Raw genomic sequence first — 17,645 nt, forward strand, 5'->3', positions numbered from 1 at the left:
CGGAAAACACTCTTAAAAGATTTGATGTGGCCAGTATACATCGCTTACAGGTTTCAGAACACACAGTCTTTATTTAGAAACAGAAAGTACTTTGCAGGGAAATATTAAACTATATTGTGAGGGCCACAGTGTACATTCCGGGTCACGGGGTCTGCGGTTTTAAGTTCCAAGAGATGTAATTCTGCCCCCCCTGAAAGCCATTAGAGACTCAGGTTTTGTACGTATGCAAACTTTATGCAAAAGAAGAACATGAGAAGCTCTCCAACTTCATATCTTCTTACTGCATTACTTAGTCTTGACTCCCGCGGCAACATTTGCCCCAACTATTTTGCATTTAATTTTCGAAAAATCCTCAAGTCTTATCAGGATTTGGATTTTTCTCTTGTTGTGCTGACTTCAACATCTGGGACTGTCCACTGTTAAGAAACCAGCACAGACTAAGAGATTTTATCACTGCTAAAAATCGATTTCTAAACATATTTTTCTGAAATATAATACAATAAGAGTTTGACACTTACCAGTAACTGTTCTCCTCCACAGAGTCACACCCTCTGGACAAACATAGTGAGATCCATACTCTCTGGGTAAATAAGTGTGCATCCTCATGGACCTTGGGAGACACTGAAAAGGAAATTCCTCTATTGCTTACGTGCATGCCTTAATGTCGGTTTGCCCCTCTTACATCCTATTGTATGGCTGGCATTCCAACCTGAACTCCTCAAAAATGAAATGAGACATTTGATAAATGAGTACATGGTACATCTCCAAATTTAAAAAACTATTCCCACTCGAGGAAGGAGAATGTTCTAGACACTTCTCTGTTTGAACTCATTCTGTAGTCAGCGTGAGTAGTACAAGACAGCGTTTTGTGAAACAGCATAATACAGTCCTTGCCTAGAGGGCAACTGCTCTATCTCCAATAAACCCACATTGTATACATCAGGAAGGTATTTCTCTTTACAATACACGACATAGAGAAACATTAAATAAATCACTGGCGTATTCCAAAAGAACAAATATTTTGGATTCACACATTTGGAAACTAAACTTACTAAATTAAACTGGTAAATATATTTACCACAAATGGTGCTGGCTAAAGGTAAAGGAGCCCTAACATTACAAAGTATCTTTGTATATTTTGAGAGAGAATATCATTGATTGCTTTGAAACTAAATAATAGGAATCTAAAAATTAAAACATTGAAGACTTGGGACATATGAAATATCTGGGGTTTTGAGGGTCATACTTGTGAGAACTTTTAGTGACTAACAATAATGGTAAACAGCTCTTTTCACTATGAAATGATAATATTTATATGACTGTAAAACTGAGTTAAATATTAATAATTGGAACATGCCAACTCAGATACCTTTAACAATTCACTATACCTCTTTTTTTTCCCCCATCACTGGCTGCCATGCTCTACACTAAAATAAAGGATGGGGAAAACTAGCTGAGAACCGTGAAAGTCAGAATCTGAGAGGAAAAACGGGAAAATAAAGTGGAGACAGGAACAGGACTAAGAGGGATGTGTTTTACCCTTCTTTAAATCTGTGTTTCAGTGATTAGCAAGGTTCATGAGGAGGTACACATAACAATACCCCAAAGATCTCTTTCCATAAAGGAAATACCAATGCCAACAGTAACTCTCATATCACTACTGTAGATGTGTGATCAAGTATCCTTCCATGCAAAATCATGACAACACCAAACAAAGAAATACATTTCACGACAGTGGTTTCGAAACTCAACTTCTAATTGGGCTACTCTGCCAAGTCATTTTTACATATCGTAAATTAGAATCATGTAATCTCACAATTTAGGCCTAGAATGTAAATAAAGAGCTATAGAGGGCCCCTGGGTGGCTCAGTTAAGCGTCTGCCTTCAGCTCAGGTCATGACCCCAGGGTCCTGGGATTGAGCACCACGTTGGGCTCCCTGCTTGGTGAGGAGTCTGCTTCTCCCACCCTCTGTTCCTCCCCACTGCTTGGGTGTTCTCTCTCTCTCGAATAAATAAATATTAAAAAAAAAAAGAGCTCTATAACACTGCGAAGAAAAGATGTGCTTATCAAAGAAATATCTATTTGCTGGATATAGTACTGTCAGTAACCATATCAAACAATCCATTGTGGCCATATTTAATTAGTCAAATATGTTTTGATTAAAGTATACGCTGTTTTCTTGGAGGGGGGAAGCAGCATTGGAAAGTGGCAAATGTCTATAAAGCAAGTGGAAACAGGGCTTTCCTTGTCAGTCTGTCCTAAGCTAGTCCCTTCTAATCTTCCTCTTAGTAGCCCAATGAAGATCTAATTCTGATAATATAATTTTAATTTCATTCACTATTTATTAAGCATCACACGAAGTATTCTGGGAAACTGGAGAAAAGTCAAACGTTGTGCCCCTACCTTTGAGAGACTCCTCTTGCTTCTATACATTCAAACATTCAACAAATATTGAGTGACATTCAAGGCACTGAGCCAGGTGCTGGAGACTTCGCAATGAGGAGAGCTAGCAGTGTTAAAACTGTGATAAAAGCTAAGGATGAGAAGCACAGATGGTATAAGAACATCTAACAGGTGACCTGATCTCTTCTGAGAGGGGATCGGTGGGATGTGACACCTGACTTGTAAGAAAAGAGAGATAATTAGACAAAAGTTGGGATAAAGAAAGGTAAGGAAAGTATGGTGATTAACATAACAATAAAAAAATTAAAAAAAAAAAAAAGAAAGGTAAGGAAAGCAAGTAGAGTAAGAAAGCAAGTGCTCCTGGCACTGAGAAGTAAGAAGGAGCATGGTAGATTCTGAAACTGAAAGATCAGTGTGCCTAGAGCACAGAGTGAAAGGAGGGGCTGAGGCTGATAAAGCAGAAAGAGCCCCGATTATGTAGGGCCTTGGATGCATTCAGCAAGAGAATACCCAAATTATAGTCTTAAATGCTTTGAAACAGCCTGCTGACTCTTAAGATGAAAATGAGTCAGAAAGTAGTACAGTAGGGTGGAATGGGAGGGAGGTGGTGGGCAGGGATCACCTGCAAAGCTATCACCCTCATCCGAGCAAACCCTCATAGTAGCTTGGATGAGGGCAAAGCTGGTGTGGCTGGAGGGAGGTGGGTGGATTCAACAGAATACTGGAGACATAACATAAACAGGACTGCATAAGCGAATAGTAAAACAGATGGTATCAAGGAGGACTCCCAAAATCCTGCCTTGAAAACCAGGGGGATAACAGCATTACACGTTAGGACAGGGGACATGGGAGGAACCCCAGGTGGTGAGGGGAAATGGCAGGAACTGAGTTTTGGACTTGTTAACTCTGAGAGTCCTTTGAGGCATCCAAGTAGAGATTACGGACAGAAAATTAGCATATACAGATCTGTTGCTCTGAAAAGTTGCTGTAAATAAGAGAATTTATATAGAATAGATGCAATTTATACAGATGATATATAAAGACTTGGGTATAGATGAGATTGCCTACACAGAAAACAGAAAGTGGAGATCTGCTACTGTTAACATAATTTCACCCCAACAAAATAAGGGGATTGAAGAACTCAAAGTTTAAAAAAAGAGATCCAACACAAATGTTTTGGCAGAATATTTAAAGTGCAAGATTATTCTTAACACATCCCTAGAAAACAATCAATTGTTTTGTGTGGGGGTAAGGGTGATGGCAGGCCATGGTGGAGGGTATATGCAGGTATACAAACAGAAACATTTTGGGTTAATATCATTCCAAGATTAAACCAAGAAGAATAAAATAAAAGGAAAGGGAACTTCGTAATGGCAGACTAGATCATTTTAATCAGCTCTCCTGATGACGATAATTAGCAAAAAATGACAAAATACAAAATTCATCTGCATAAAGGCATATGGAACCTAACAAGGCTACCCACTGAAAACTAAAAAATTACCCATACTAGATTACCCATCACTGGAATAATTGCCCATCCAAGATCTAAGAGAATATGGCATTCCAGAAAGGTAGGCATGTAATTTGGGGCCTGTTTTTCCTCTGGGGTCACTTGCTAATTCTAGAAAGGGCTCCTGAGAGGCTAAGAGCTTAAGTGACTTTTTTGAGTCTTGTGGATGCCGCAGTGGGATAGGCCCCCTGGGATAGGATAAGGATGATCCTGAAGCAGACTGGCATTTGTAGGATGAGCAGCTCAGCTTCAAACCATGCAATGCCTGACACTGGATTAACTGAGACTTTATTGTTAGTGCAGGTAAGTAGCTCCCAGAAGAAAACATATTCCTTTCTAGAGAAAGATGTCACCCTAGAGCTCAATCTATTTCTACAAGCAATTTATCAAATACAAGATCAAACACACAAACAATAATATGCAGACACATGAAGAGAGAAGATGATATGAATGAGAACCAGCAGAAGCAGAAAACAGAAATGCACTAAAAAGCGCTCCAAGTACTAGTGTTATCTGACACACATGTGGTTCATGGGGACGTGGCAGATTTTTAAAAGAGCTAATTAGAAATTCTAGACCAGAAAATAATAGACTAATAATAGTCAAAATCAGACTAGACATAAACGAATTGATGAACTGCACTATGGGTCAGGTTAAATCACTCAGAGTCACAAAAAGAATGGAAAAGGTAAAAGACATAGAAGATACCAAGGAAAGGTCTAATATATGCGAAATTCAAGTCATAGAAGAAGAGCAGAGAGAGGATTAGGCAGAAGCATATTAGAAAAATGTCTGAAAAGATAACGGTCAGGGTTTTTAATGCAAATATTCTAACAAATATTCAAATACATTTGCATGTATCTAATGACGAATGAGACTGAGCACCTTTTCTTATGCATACTGGCCATCCATAAATCTTCTTTGGTGAAGTATCTGTTCAAATTTTTTGCCTATATTTTAAAATTTGGGTTTTCCCCCCTATTCTTGAGTTTGGAGAGTTGTTTGTGTGTTCCAAACACATATCCTTTATCAGATATGTGATCCCTGAGTATTTTCTCCCATTCTAGGTCTTCTCTTTTCATTCTCCTAACAATGTCTTCTGAAGACCTAAAGCTTAAAATTTTCTTGAGGTCAAATGTATCAATTTTTTTCTTCTATGAATCATGCTTTTAGTATCATATGCAAGAAACCTCTGACCGACCCAAGGTCACAAAGATTTTGTTTTCTTCTAGAAGTTTTTACAATTTTAGTGTTTAACAGTTAGGTTTACAATCTATTTTGAGTTAAATTTTTTGTACATGGTGTGAGGTATGGACTTTTTCCCAATTAACACAGTGCCATTTGTTGAAAAGACTATACTCTACACTGAACTGTCTTTGCTCCTGTACTGAAATCCACTGGCAATGTATACGTGGGATTCATTTTTCCTCTGTATGTGTCCCACTGATTTATCTTCATATATATAATTATCACATAGTCTTAATTGCTGTAGGTGTATATTATGTCTCAAAATCAGTCAGCAAAAGTCCTCCAACTTTGCTTCTTTTTTTCCAAGTTGTTTTGGCTATTTCTGGTCTCGTGTATTTTCATATGAATCCTAGAATTAGCTTGTCATTTCCTATCAAAAACAAATAAACAAAAACAAAAACCTAACCTGCTGGAATTTTTACATTAAATATGTAGATTGCTATGGGAAGAACTGATATCTTAACAATATGGAGTCTTCTGATCCATGAACATGGGGTTTCCCTTCACTTACTTCATACATTATTTCTCTCAGCAATGTTCCACAGTCTTCAGTATACAGGTTTTACATATCATTTATCAGATTGATTCCCCAGGTATTACATACTTTAATGCTACTGTCATAGTTTAAGAAAAAACTTCAATGTGCAGTTGTTTGCTGCTAGTGTAGAAATACAATTGATTTTTATATTGATCTTCTAGCCTCCAACCTTTCTATACTCATTTAGTAGTTCTAGTATTTTTCTTTTGTAGATTCCATCATAGATAATAATGTTATTTTAAAAAATCATAATTACTTCTTTCTCTGCAATGTGAGTGCCTTTTATTAATTCTGTTGCCATACTACATTGGATAAAATGTCCAATATAATGTTGAACAAGGTGGTAAGAGTGGACACTCTTGGCTTATTCCTGATCTTAGGGGAAAGTATTCAGTCCTTCACCTTTAAGTATAATGTTACACCTATACATTTTTCAGAGGAAGCTCCTCTCTATCCCTAGTTTGTTGATTTTGTTTTGTTTTTCAGGAATGACTGTTAGATTTCTGTCAAATGCTTTTCCTAAATCTACTGAGATAACTGAATGCTGATGTATTTTTTTTCCTTTTTTTAGTTTGTTGGTATGATAACTCATATCAATTCGTTTTTTAATTTTGAACCAACTCTAAATTCCTGAGATAAACTCCAACTGGTCATGATGTATTATCCTTTTTTTATGTTGCTGAATTTGATTTGCTGTTTTTCAGATGTTTGCATGTAAGCTCATGAGGGACATGCATCCATAGTTTCTTGGTTTTATAAAGTCTATGTCTCATTTGGGTATCAGGGTAATGTTGACCTCATAGGATGACTTATTCTTACTTCCTTTATCTTCTGAAGAATTTGTGTAGAATTGTTACTTCATTTACATTTATCCAAATTTTTACCATTTCTGGTGCTCTTTATTTCATCGTGTAAATTCAATGTCCATCTCTTATCACATTACTTCTGCCTAAAAAAAAAACCTCCCTTAGCATTTCTTATAGAATAAGTCTGGTACAAAGAATCCTTTCAATCTATGTTTGTCTAAAGAAAATAGAATTTTGCTTTCATCCTTGAAAGATATTTCCACTGGGTGCAGATTTCTTGTTGACATTTTTTTTCTTGCTTTTAGTATTTCTAACATTCCACTGTCCTCTAATCTGCATTATTTCTGACCAGAAGTCTGCTTTACTGTCATGTTTGTTCCTCTGTTTGTAATGTTTCTTTCATCTCTGGCTGCTCCCAAGATTGTCTTTTTTTTTTTTTTTTATTCATTCAGCAGTTTGATGATGATATACCTAGTGGGGTGTGTGTGTGTGTGTGTGTGTGTGTGTGTGTGTTTATCCAGCTTCAGATCTTCTGGGCTTTCAGATCTTTGGGTTGTTGCTGTTCATTAATTTCAGAAAAGTCTTGGCCATTATTTCTTCAAAGAGTTCTTCCTTGTTCTCTCTTTTCTAATTCTGAGACTCCAACTGCACATATATTAGATCACTTGACATTGTCTCAAAGCCATTTGATGCTCTCTCCCATTTTTCCCCTCTGTTCTACCTTTGTGTTTCAGTCTGGATAATTTCTCCCTTCAAGTTCACTGATTCTTTCCCCATCTGTGTCCAAACTGCTGATAAGCCCACTGAAGGACTGCTTCATCTCCAATATCATCCTTTTTATTTCTAGCATTTTCAGTTGATCATTTTATACCTTCCATCTCTCTGTTGAAATTCCCTATATGTCCATGCACAACAGTCTGAGGAAATGGGCCGTGTTGTGTTCCCATCCCCAAGCAGCAGTAAACCTGCATCAGCAAGGGAGAGTCTCTCCAGTCTCCTGTCCTGCAAGGCAAGGAGGCCTGTGGAAAGGAGCTTGCTAGTGGGTGCAAAGTTCCTTGTGTCTGGAGCTCCAAGTTATTCTAAACTCCATGATAAGCGAGCCCACAATCAACCTTTAAAAACTTGTCACAATTTTGGCTGATTGTTTTCTAACAACCTTCTGTGGTGGCCAGTTCTTCCTCCTATACTCTGTCAAAAGTCAGTGTTCCTGTGTCCCATCTTTCCTCAGAGGGGCCGTTGCTCTTCTGAATTCAGCTTTCTATGGATTCTGTGACTAACCTATTGTTATTAGGACAGGAGTGATGTTTCCTTGCTCCTTTCCACACCCTAAATAGAAGTGGAACTGACTGCTTTGTTTTTGAGTCCTGAATAATCCTTCCACCCTTATAAGCTTAACTAAACATTTAAAAGAATGCTTGCTGTACTTTATCTAGAGCTTCTAGATGTTCTACGAAATTTCTAGGATATTAGTTCACCACTGCCAAAAGGTTAGTTAATCCATAAATTTTAATCAAACATTACAGATATGTATGACAGTATAGTATATAGTTTCTAGGTTTTATACTTTTGCAACAATTGTAAATAAAAATATCTATAAATAATCCTAAATATCACTCAAACGCCTTAAATCAGAAACAATATTCAAGTATTAACAGTGGTCCCACTATCACAGAAATAAAGTATTCGCTAATTAAGAATTTCAAAAGTTCTAGTTCATTTTTTATGGTAAGCAAGGTAAAAATAACAAATGAATAACTAAGAAACTCATGTGAGAACAATGGTCTCCAATAGAATTTATTGAAAGGCAGTATTTTTAGGTTTATTAGGAATATTAGCTACTATAACATTTATATATGTCCAGAAAAACTATATACTCAGTAAATGTTTCCATTGAATTTAATTACTGTAAAATAATCAATGATGTTAATCCATTTTATCCTTAAGCACAAATAGATAAAAAGACACAACATAAACATTATTTTCAAAATGTGTATGGGTCAATGTACTTTTATTTTTGAACTATAAACTGCAGCAGAAAGAGTAATTTGTATCATCTGTTCATGTTCCCTAATTCCTTTGGTTAATCCTGCCTCTTTCTTTTTTTTTTTTAAGTGAACTAGACAAAATGTTATATAATTTTATGCTTCTTAGCCCGTAAAACCTCCTCGTAAAGTCAATTCTAACCCTGATGGTTGTTTTCCATTAGCTTACGTTATAGGCATTATTTCATTTTCTTCCTTTACATTAGAGTGTCCCTAAATGCTTAGCCTGTCAACAGACTACTACACTGTGCACTTAAGACCTGTAGGGTGTCTGGAACACCATGTTCTGTTTATTATGTATAAATGTGTTGCTTTCACAAAATCCATTTGCTTTTCTCAGGATGTAACTTTTTAACTTATCTCAGAAAACATCACCTACAGTGAGGAAGACAAGTACTTTTACTTTTGAGCTGCAAATCAAAGAAAAAAGCAATTTGTATCTTCTGTTTATGCTCTTTAATTCTTTTAGTTAAGACTATTTCTCTTTTTCTTGGTGAACTGTACAAATAAGTTATGTAATTTCATGCTTCCTAGAAAGCTCCCAACAAAATATTCATAGTCAAACACTGAATTTTTTAAGCCTGGATCTTCTCAACTGTGAAATGAGAATAAATACATCATGTAGAGTTGTGATGAGATGTTTCAAAGGGTGTGTCTAAAGCCGTAAGCACAGTACCTGGCCCACAGAAAGTGTTATGTTATTATTGGTTATCCACACATCTGTGCTACTTGAAATAAGACTTTAAAAGTAAGTAAAGCTAAGTTTTTTATTCACATATATCTATATTTACACAGTAAAGGTTTTCTTTAAACAGCTGAAAATGAAATCTTTTTTTAAAAAAATCAACCTATATTCAGTAGATGTAAAATAATAAATAATTACATTGGCAGAAACTTCTATTTTTTCTATTATTTCCATTAATGAAAATAATGCCATATAAAATTAATAAAGCTAATGAATCTTTTCAGAATCAGATTGGTAGACCACATCTGCTAATCTCAAATGACTAAATTTCATATTGATTGATTATGTCTCTTTTATTCTTTCCTTATTATGCATCTTTCTCCACTCCCCCAAAAAAGGTCTCTCTAGGACCATAAATCAGCATATCACTCTACTGATATCCCATTTTTACTTCTCATCCAAGAATGCCATCAGTGGATCAGGCCAATATGTCATTTGTCTTTCAGGCAGACGCTTACTGTCTTAGAATATTACGTTCAATCGATGCTCATTTTTAAATCATTGTTTATTATTTTGTGGAAAAGAATTCAAACTTAATCAATAAAGACCACAGGAAAAAATGTTATTTCTTTTTCAAAGGATACCCTATGATTAAGTCGTTGAACATGAATACATTATAACACTACATTTAAAAGTGTCTCCAATCCAGGAAACTTAAGTTGGAGGTCAAAATAGTTCCTTCCTGGAGTCTTATTTAAACTTAACCTTGAGATGAGTGACCTGACAGCATTATCATTCACTGTACACTTTGGATAAAATTTACAAAGTGAATTGCAGAAATACCATGGATTAGCTCAATTCTAATCCTGACTTGGTTTCTGCCATTCTTAATCTTAAATTCCTTCATCTCTAAGACAGTGAAAATAGCAACCCATTTTAAAAACCATTGTTCAGTTAATATATTATTGTAAGGATGAAATGCAAATGCAATACAACAACAAAATAAATAAAAATATCACTGGTGAAATTTTATACTACATAAGACCAGAAAGAAATTCCTCATCAGTGTCTGAGGCTCTTTAAGGTGAAGATAAGCTAAAGGGTGAGCTCTAAAAGCTGCTTATCCTACTCTTGTGAATGTGCTAACAAATCTCAGGAATGATGAGTTTCTTACAGAATATTTATTGTTCATAACTTTAAATTCTCTAAAAGTAAATCAATCACAGATTAGTAAGTACGCAAACTACTGTCCCCGTGGATTTAATAAACAACCAACCAAGACACTCAAAACCAGCAGAACCATACAGATGCTCAAGCCAGAAATCTGGAAGGCATCTCTCACTTCCCACATCTAATTCATAGGAAGTTCTGTTCATTTTGCCTCAGTAACTGTATCTCTAATATAGCCACTACGCCCCTCTGTCCCAGCTAGCTGGCCTAATCCAAGCCAACTTCCCGTATCACAAGGTCCAGTGCTGTACCTTCCTAATTCTTCCACTCCAAGCCACTCGCCACACAATTACCAAAATGATCATCCTAAAATGTAAATGGGATAAGCGACCGCTCTGCTCAACGGCTTTCCACTGGCCTAAGAAAGAATACCTTTTGCGTGTTCTGTCACTGACCATCTCTCTAACCTCTTTTCAAGTCACACCCCACCCCTGCCTGCTGCATTCCAACCACGCATGCCTCCTCCAGTTCCAGCCAGGAACTGCCTGGACCACTCATTCCTGACTCTTCAAATGGCTGCTTCCTCCTACGCCTTTGGTTTTCAGTTCCTCAAAGCGGTTTTCCTTGACCTCCCAAAGCACAGCAGGTAAGCCTGTCCCTTTAACCTGTTCTTCAAGGCACTTACTTGTTTTATGTCTGTTTCCCCCACTCTGGCCTGGACCCTCTGAGGGCAAGTTCTCTGTTTTGTTCACCTCTGATCTTCTCACTGCTTACAACAGTGCCTGGCTCAGTCAATATTCATGCAGGAACGAGAATGTCATTATTACTAAATGCTCACTTGGGGATACAAGATTGCTGTTTTTATATAAAATCAACTAAGGAATTATGGCCATGGCAAAAGAGAATAAAGTGGCTATGTGTGATTTTTGTCACAGTTTTATCACTTGAATGTAACTATTCACAGAAGGCAGAACTGAAGAAGGCGTTAACTATGAGTACCAATAAATCTTCACAATATCTGAATATGGTGATTTAAAAATGATTTGCACATAACATAGGTTTTATAATTTGAAATGGAGCTCCTTAAATGTTTAGCTGCCCATATTATATATTAAATCCTCTATAAAAGTCACTATTATTACCCCCATCAAGTCTTTCCAATATACTTAATTCTTCACTATTTTTACACAAAGTCAGAATCACACAATTAAATACTCTCCTAGGATTGTTCTTTAATTGTTTTCCATAGTCTTTAGGCCATCCTGCATAGAATTTAATCTAGGACTGTCTTCTACCCTTTTGGTATCTTTTTTAGGACAAGACAGAATAAATGAGAGTCCTAAATAAATGGTGTTTGTTGATTAAAGAAATGAATGAAATCTTTTAGCACTAAATAAAGGCTTCCTTAGTACATATTCATTAGCATACATTTTCTTTATATCCATTTATTCAGTTAACCTTCTATATTATGGATTAACTTTTAAGGTAAGTTAAAAGCTTATTAAAATCTTATCTTCTATAACTCAGTTATATAATTTTAGCAAATACATTTGATCCTTTATATAAATATGCTGTATATATAAGTGTATAATATTCTTTATACATTCCCATGAAATTAAGATTTTTCAGGAGTTATTACTTGACTTTATTATGAACTCATTAACGAAAGGATTTTTTCAAAATAATTGTGAAACCTCTAAAGGCCACTATTCTCCACCTTTCATCTTTTAATTTTGCTTTAAGAAAGTGTGGATGCTCAGTAGGCTGTCCATGAACCAGATTTAGCCTGCTCAACACAGAGTGTATAGCATGCTCAGTATTTTTAGCTTTAAATCAAATTCACTTACCTACAATAATTCCTTAGTCAAGGAGACTTAACCACTATCACTTAACTGGCACTTCCAGGTGTCATGCCAAGAAGCTTAGGTCAGTTACTATCACTGAAATTGAATGTGAAATTAAACCTGGATGGTGGAGACTTAATTCCATTGAAAATACAGCGTGATTCTGGGGAAAAGAGCTATGAAAAATGGATTCACTTTTGAATCACATGCAAAGCCAAAATAAACATTTTCTCAATTCACTATTGTAACCAGTAAAAAGAAATTCATAGTGCCTGCATAGAAATGTGGGCATCTTGTAAAAATAACATGCTATATCCCTGACCTAAATCATAGTGACCAGAACCATGATGTGTATGTCTAAAAATGAAACTCAAGAACACATTTATAGTTTTTAAACACATATAAATTAATAAAAAATTATGAACAAGCTATAACCAACCAGAAAGTCAAAGCAAGTATACAAAACTCACTATCAGCATAGTCCCCATTAGTATGTAACCTCCCTGACCCTAAATAGTAGGTAAGCTCCCTAAGGACACATAAGCTGTTGTCTGTTTTGCTCATTCAAGTTCTTACAATAAAAACAACACTCTGCACACAGTCACAGATAAATAACAAATACTATGTATCAAATATTTAATCTTATATATTAATAATCAATAAATATTAAATACCAGAAACGAATGTTCTAATAAATCAAAGATTTTTGTTTAAAGCAGGAAAACTAATTCTGAAGGAATTTGGGAATCAATAAATAAATATAAAACTAAAACTGTGATGGCAATTCAATCTTTATTTGGTGATTCTTTAGAAGTCACTAGAGAGTGATTATTAGGAATATTAATTATCAGTGTTGTAGAAATACTATTAAAATAAATTTAAATCAACAGAATACCAAATAAGATAGCTATGATTTCATAAGACTAAGGAAGATGATTTTTTTTTTTTTTTTTGAGCTACTGAAAAGCTAACTTTATTAAATAAAATGTCTTGGGGCACCTGGGTGGTGAGTCAATGAAGTGTCCAACTCTTGGTTTAGGCTCAGGTCGTGATCTCAAGGTCACCTCATGGGGCCCCCCTGTCGGGCTCCACACTTGACAAGGAGTCTGCTTGAGACTCTCTCTCCCCCTCTGTCCCTCCTCCCTCCCCCTGTGCATGCCCACTCTCTCTCTAAAACAAACAAATCCTTTTTAAAAACAAAATGTCTCTACTGAGAAAATGACTAAAGAAATATTTACAACTTAACATCTGGATTTTTCCCATTTTCAATTTTCCTAAATATTTTCATTATAACTCAAAATGTGTATTATAATACTTCCTCCACTCCACAATTAGGTACAAAAGATCAGCCATCCAAAACTCTGACATCTCCTCCTGATAATGACAACGTGCTACTGGGAAAATGGTAAATTCAAATCTTATTTCACACCAACTTACTCTAACTTTCGGCAAGACTCTCCGAAGTGTCTCAGCAGGATTCTGTCGCATCAGAAATGGAAGATTTGCAATCACACTTGTTCCTTGGATACCTTGGCCAGCACTTACAAAGAAAACACAAATTTAACATTTGTAATGACAAGCCGAGTGCCTAGTTTACAACTATAAAAAGCAGGGAATTTTAATGATAAATGCTCACAGACACCTGACAAAGTTTTAAACTTTAAACACATCACTTAGATATAAAAATAAAACCAGACCTGAAATTTCATTAAGTAAATCTTATAACAAATGCATGAAGATATGAATCATGCTTCCTCTAAAACAAGACTCTACATACTTGTCTTAAGTCTAAAAGTCTCGAGGCGATTTTTAAATACTTCCTATAAAACTCTACCTCATTTTTTCCTGTGACCAGCCAGTTTACTGTACTTTATAAAAAAATATGTAGATGTTGTAAAATTTCACTATGGTAAAATATTAATAACCATAACAACAGCAGGGACCGCAACAAAATCGACTTACCACAGACTCATAAACTTTCTTCTGGTACAATGAAACCACTGTTGCACTAGCTGGACTCTAAAAGTCGCCAGAAACTTCTTAAAGATATATTCATTATCCTCAAAGCTCAGTGAGGTATATTTACATGGTACCTTTTTGATATAACATTCATTAGGTCAGTAAAGCTTTCCCAAAATAATCTCAGTGACACTCTAGGGGCCTAACTACCTTGGTAGAGGTGTTCAGATTCTTCTGAAAAACTATTTCCATACAGAAAAGTCTTTGTTTGAAAGCATTAGCTAAGCAACATGTGCACATACTTGAAACATATATTTAAAAGATGCTAGTCAATGTGGCACCACCTCAGATGGAAATTCTACTTTTTCTTAACTGATACCAATTTAAATGTTAATTGCCGACACCATAGTATTTATTTTAATTAAAATTATTTTTACTTATCACTTCAAATAGAACTTTTGTGATTATCTGTACATAAGACCTTAACATGGTCTCTTAAAGAACTTCTTAAGGTATTACATTTATTGGCCTCAGAGTTTAATAAGTTCTGTTAACAAGAATCACATCCTGATTCTAAATGGAGTTGCCCCGTTGTGAAGAAAGCCTTTTCCCCTGTTGCAATATGGCAGTGAAATATAGGTCAGTACAATCGTTTCACATCCTTGACGCTCTCAAAGTGAATACTCGAAAAGACAACGTGCTTTCCTTCCAAAAAGGAAATGAGAAGAGAGTGAAAGAAGGGACCCATGCCAAGATGGCAAGAAGATCAAAAAAGGGAAATTAGAGTTGCATATACTATAGGTGACCCTTGAACAACATGGGGTTGGGGAGCCATCCCCCTACCCAGTCAAAAATCTGCATGTAACTTTCAGCTCCCCCAGAACATAACTACTGTTGATCGGAAGCCTAACTGATAACATAAACAGTTAATTGATACATATTTTGTATATGTATCCTACTGTAATCTTACAAATAAAGCTAGAGAAAATAAAATGTTATGAATAAATTCGTAAGAGTAAAATACATGTACAGTACTGTAATGTATTTACTGAAAAAAATTTGCATATAAGCCAACCCGTGCAGTTCAAACCCATGTTGTTCAAGGATCATCTGTACTACTAGTGGGTCAAATAATGGCCCTCCATAAGATATGTCTGCATCCTAATCCCGGAACCTGGGAATGTTATCTTAATTTGACAAAGGATCTTGAGACCAAGAAATCATCCTGGATTATCCAAGCAGGCTATAAGCCCAATAACAAGTGTCTTTAAAAGAGACACTCAGAGGGGCGCCTGGGTGGCTCAGTCGTTAAGCGTCTGCCTTCGGCTCAGGTCATGATCCCAGGGTCCTGGGATCGAGCCCCACATCGGGCTCCCTGCTCAGCGGGAAGCCTGCTTCTCCCTCTCCCACTCCCCCTGCTTGTGTTCCCTCTCTCGCTGTGTCTCTCTCTGTCAAATAAATAAAATCTTTATTATCTTTAATAATAAAAAATAAATAAATAAAATCTTTTTTTAAAAATGAAAATAAAAATAAATAAATAAATAAATAAATAAAAGAGACACTCAGAGAAGAAGACAAACCAAACAGAAAAAGGGAATCTGATCACAGAGCAGAGATGGGAACAATGCTGCCACTAGCCAGGGAATGCCAACCACCACCAGAAGCTGGAAGAGGCAAAGAACAGAGTCCCCTAGAGTCCTGCTAACACCTTCATTTCCACTTGGTGATACTGATTTCAGAACAAGTAAAAGAATAAATTCCAAAACAGTGAGAGAATAAATTTTTGTTTTTAGGCCATCCAGGTAGTGGTGATTTCCCACGGCAGCCACAAGAAACACACCACTAAAGAACTGGAAGAGAGGAGAAATATCTGAGAAAGTAATGTTTTATAAGACAATTTCTGGCCCAAAGCAGAGGTTCAGTGTGTCCTGAAAGGATGGATGAATGGATGATTCATTAGATGAACTGATGCCAGGAATATTTAATATTGAACAGAACACTGGTGAATTTTATTCACTAATTTTGCAATTAGGCAAAAAACAATATGGTATCAGGCATCTAATAGATGTGGGATGCCTGGGTGGCTCAGTCAGTTAAGCGGCTGCCTTTTTTTGGCTTAGGTCAGGATCCCAGGCTCCTGGAATCCAATCCCATGTTGGGCTCCCTACTCAGCGGGGAGCCTGCTTCTCCTTCTGCCTGCCACTCCCCCCGGCTTGTGCTCTCTCTCTCTCTCTCTCTCTGACAAATAAATAAATAAAAATCTTAAAAAAAAAAATCTAATAGATCTGAAGACCGAACATTGCACTGAGGAAACATAAAAACAAACAGAAAACAGGGGTGCCTGGGTGGCTCAGTCATTAAGCGTCTGCCTTCCGCTCAGGTCATGATCCCAGGGGCCTGGGATCGAGCCCCGCATCAGGCTCCCTGCTCAGCGGGAAGGCTGCTTCTCCCTCTCCCTCTGCCCCTGCTTCTGTTCCCTCTCTTGCTGTGTCTCTGTCAAATAAATAAATAAAATCTTTATAAATAAATAAATAAATAAATGGCAGATTTAAGCCCAAAATATCAATAATTACATAAAATATAAATAGTCTAAATTCATCAATTAAAGGACAGGAAATGGCAGAGTGGATTTAAAAATATGACTCAACTAAATGGAGCCTACAAGAAACTAATCTCAATGATGGACTCTGAAAAACAAACTGAGGTTTCTGGAGGGGAGGAGGGTGGGGGGATGGGTTAGCCTGGTGATGGGTATTGAGGAGGGCACATTCTGCATGGAGCACTGGGTGTTATGAACAAACAATGAATCATGGAACAGTACACCAAAACAAATTATGTAATATATGGTGATTAACATAAGAATAAAAAAATTTTTAAAAAAAGGTAAAAAAAAAAAAAAAGAAACTAATCTCAAATAGAGCAATAGCAGCATGTTGAAAATAAAGGACAGAAACAGGAATCAGAAGAAAGCAGGAGAGGCTAGATTAGTACCAGATAAAGTAAACCTCGAGGAAAAAATCACCAGAAACATTAACATTATATCATGATAATAGAGACCACCCGCCAGGAAGACACGGCAATCCTAAACGTGTATACACCAAATAGAACTGCAAAGTATGTGAAACAAAAGCCTACACAACTGAAAAGAGAAATAGACACATTACACACGTACATGGACATTTCCACAACCCTCTTTCAACAACGGAACAAGGAGACAGAAAATTTATCAAGGACATAGGAGAACTCAACAACAGCATCAGCCAACAAGATCCAACTGTTATTTATAGTACACTCTGTCCAACAACAGATTACATATTCAAGTGCCCAAAGGATGTATGTCTAAAAAGACCACATCCTGAGCCATAACACAATCCTCAACAAATATTTAAAGCTTGAAATCAAGGGCACTTGGGTGGCTCAGCTGGTTAAGTGTCTGCCT

The 17,645-nt window shown here is 36.3% G+C and overlaps 1 protein-coding gene across 3 annotated transcripts in view; it reads right to left on the reverse strand.

Moving 5' to 3' along the window:
• Window positions 1-17,645, reverse strand: part of PPP4R4 (protein phosphatase 4 regulatory subunit 4) — a 103,884-nt gene that overhangs the window by 55,838 nt on the left and 30,401 nt on the right. For 2 of the 3 annotated variants that reach the window (XM_088024469.1, XM_028101386.2), the window contains exon 3: window positions 13,685-13,787. In XM_088024469.1, the coding sequence (XP_087880595.1) occupies window positions 13,685-13,787 (103 nt within the window). Of the gene's footprint in view, window positions 1-518; window positions 606-13,684; window positions 13,788-17,645 lie in introns of those variants that run through there. The other variant, XM_088024470.1, reaches the window with a different exon arrangement.

This window comes from Eumetopias jubatus, unplaced genomic scaffold, assembly GCF_037043125.1.
Source record: "Eumetopias jubatus isolate StellerSeaLion01/CBP00866 unplaced genomic scaffold, mEumJub1_p1.0 scaffold_7, whole genome shotgun sequence".
Lineage (NCBI taxonomy): Eukaryota > Metazoa > Chordata > Mammalia > Carnivora > Otariidae > Eumetopias > Eumetopias jubatus.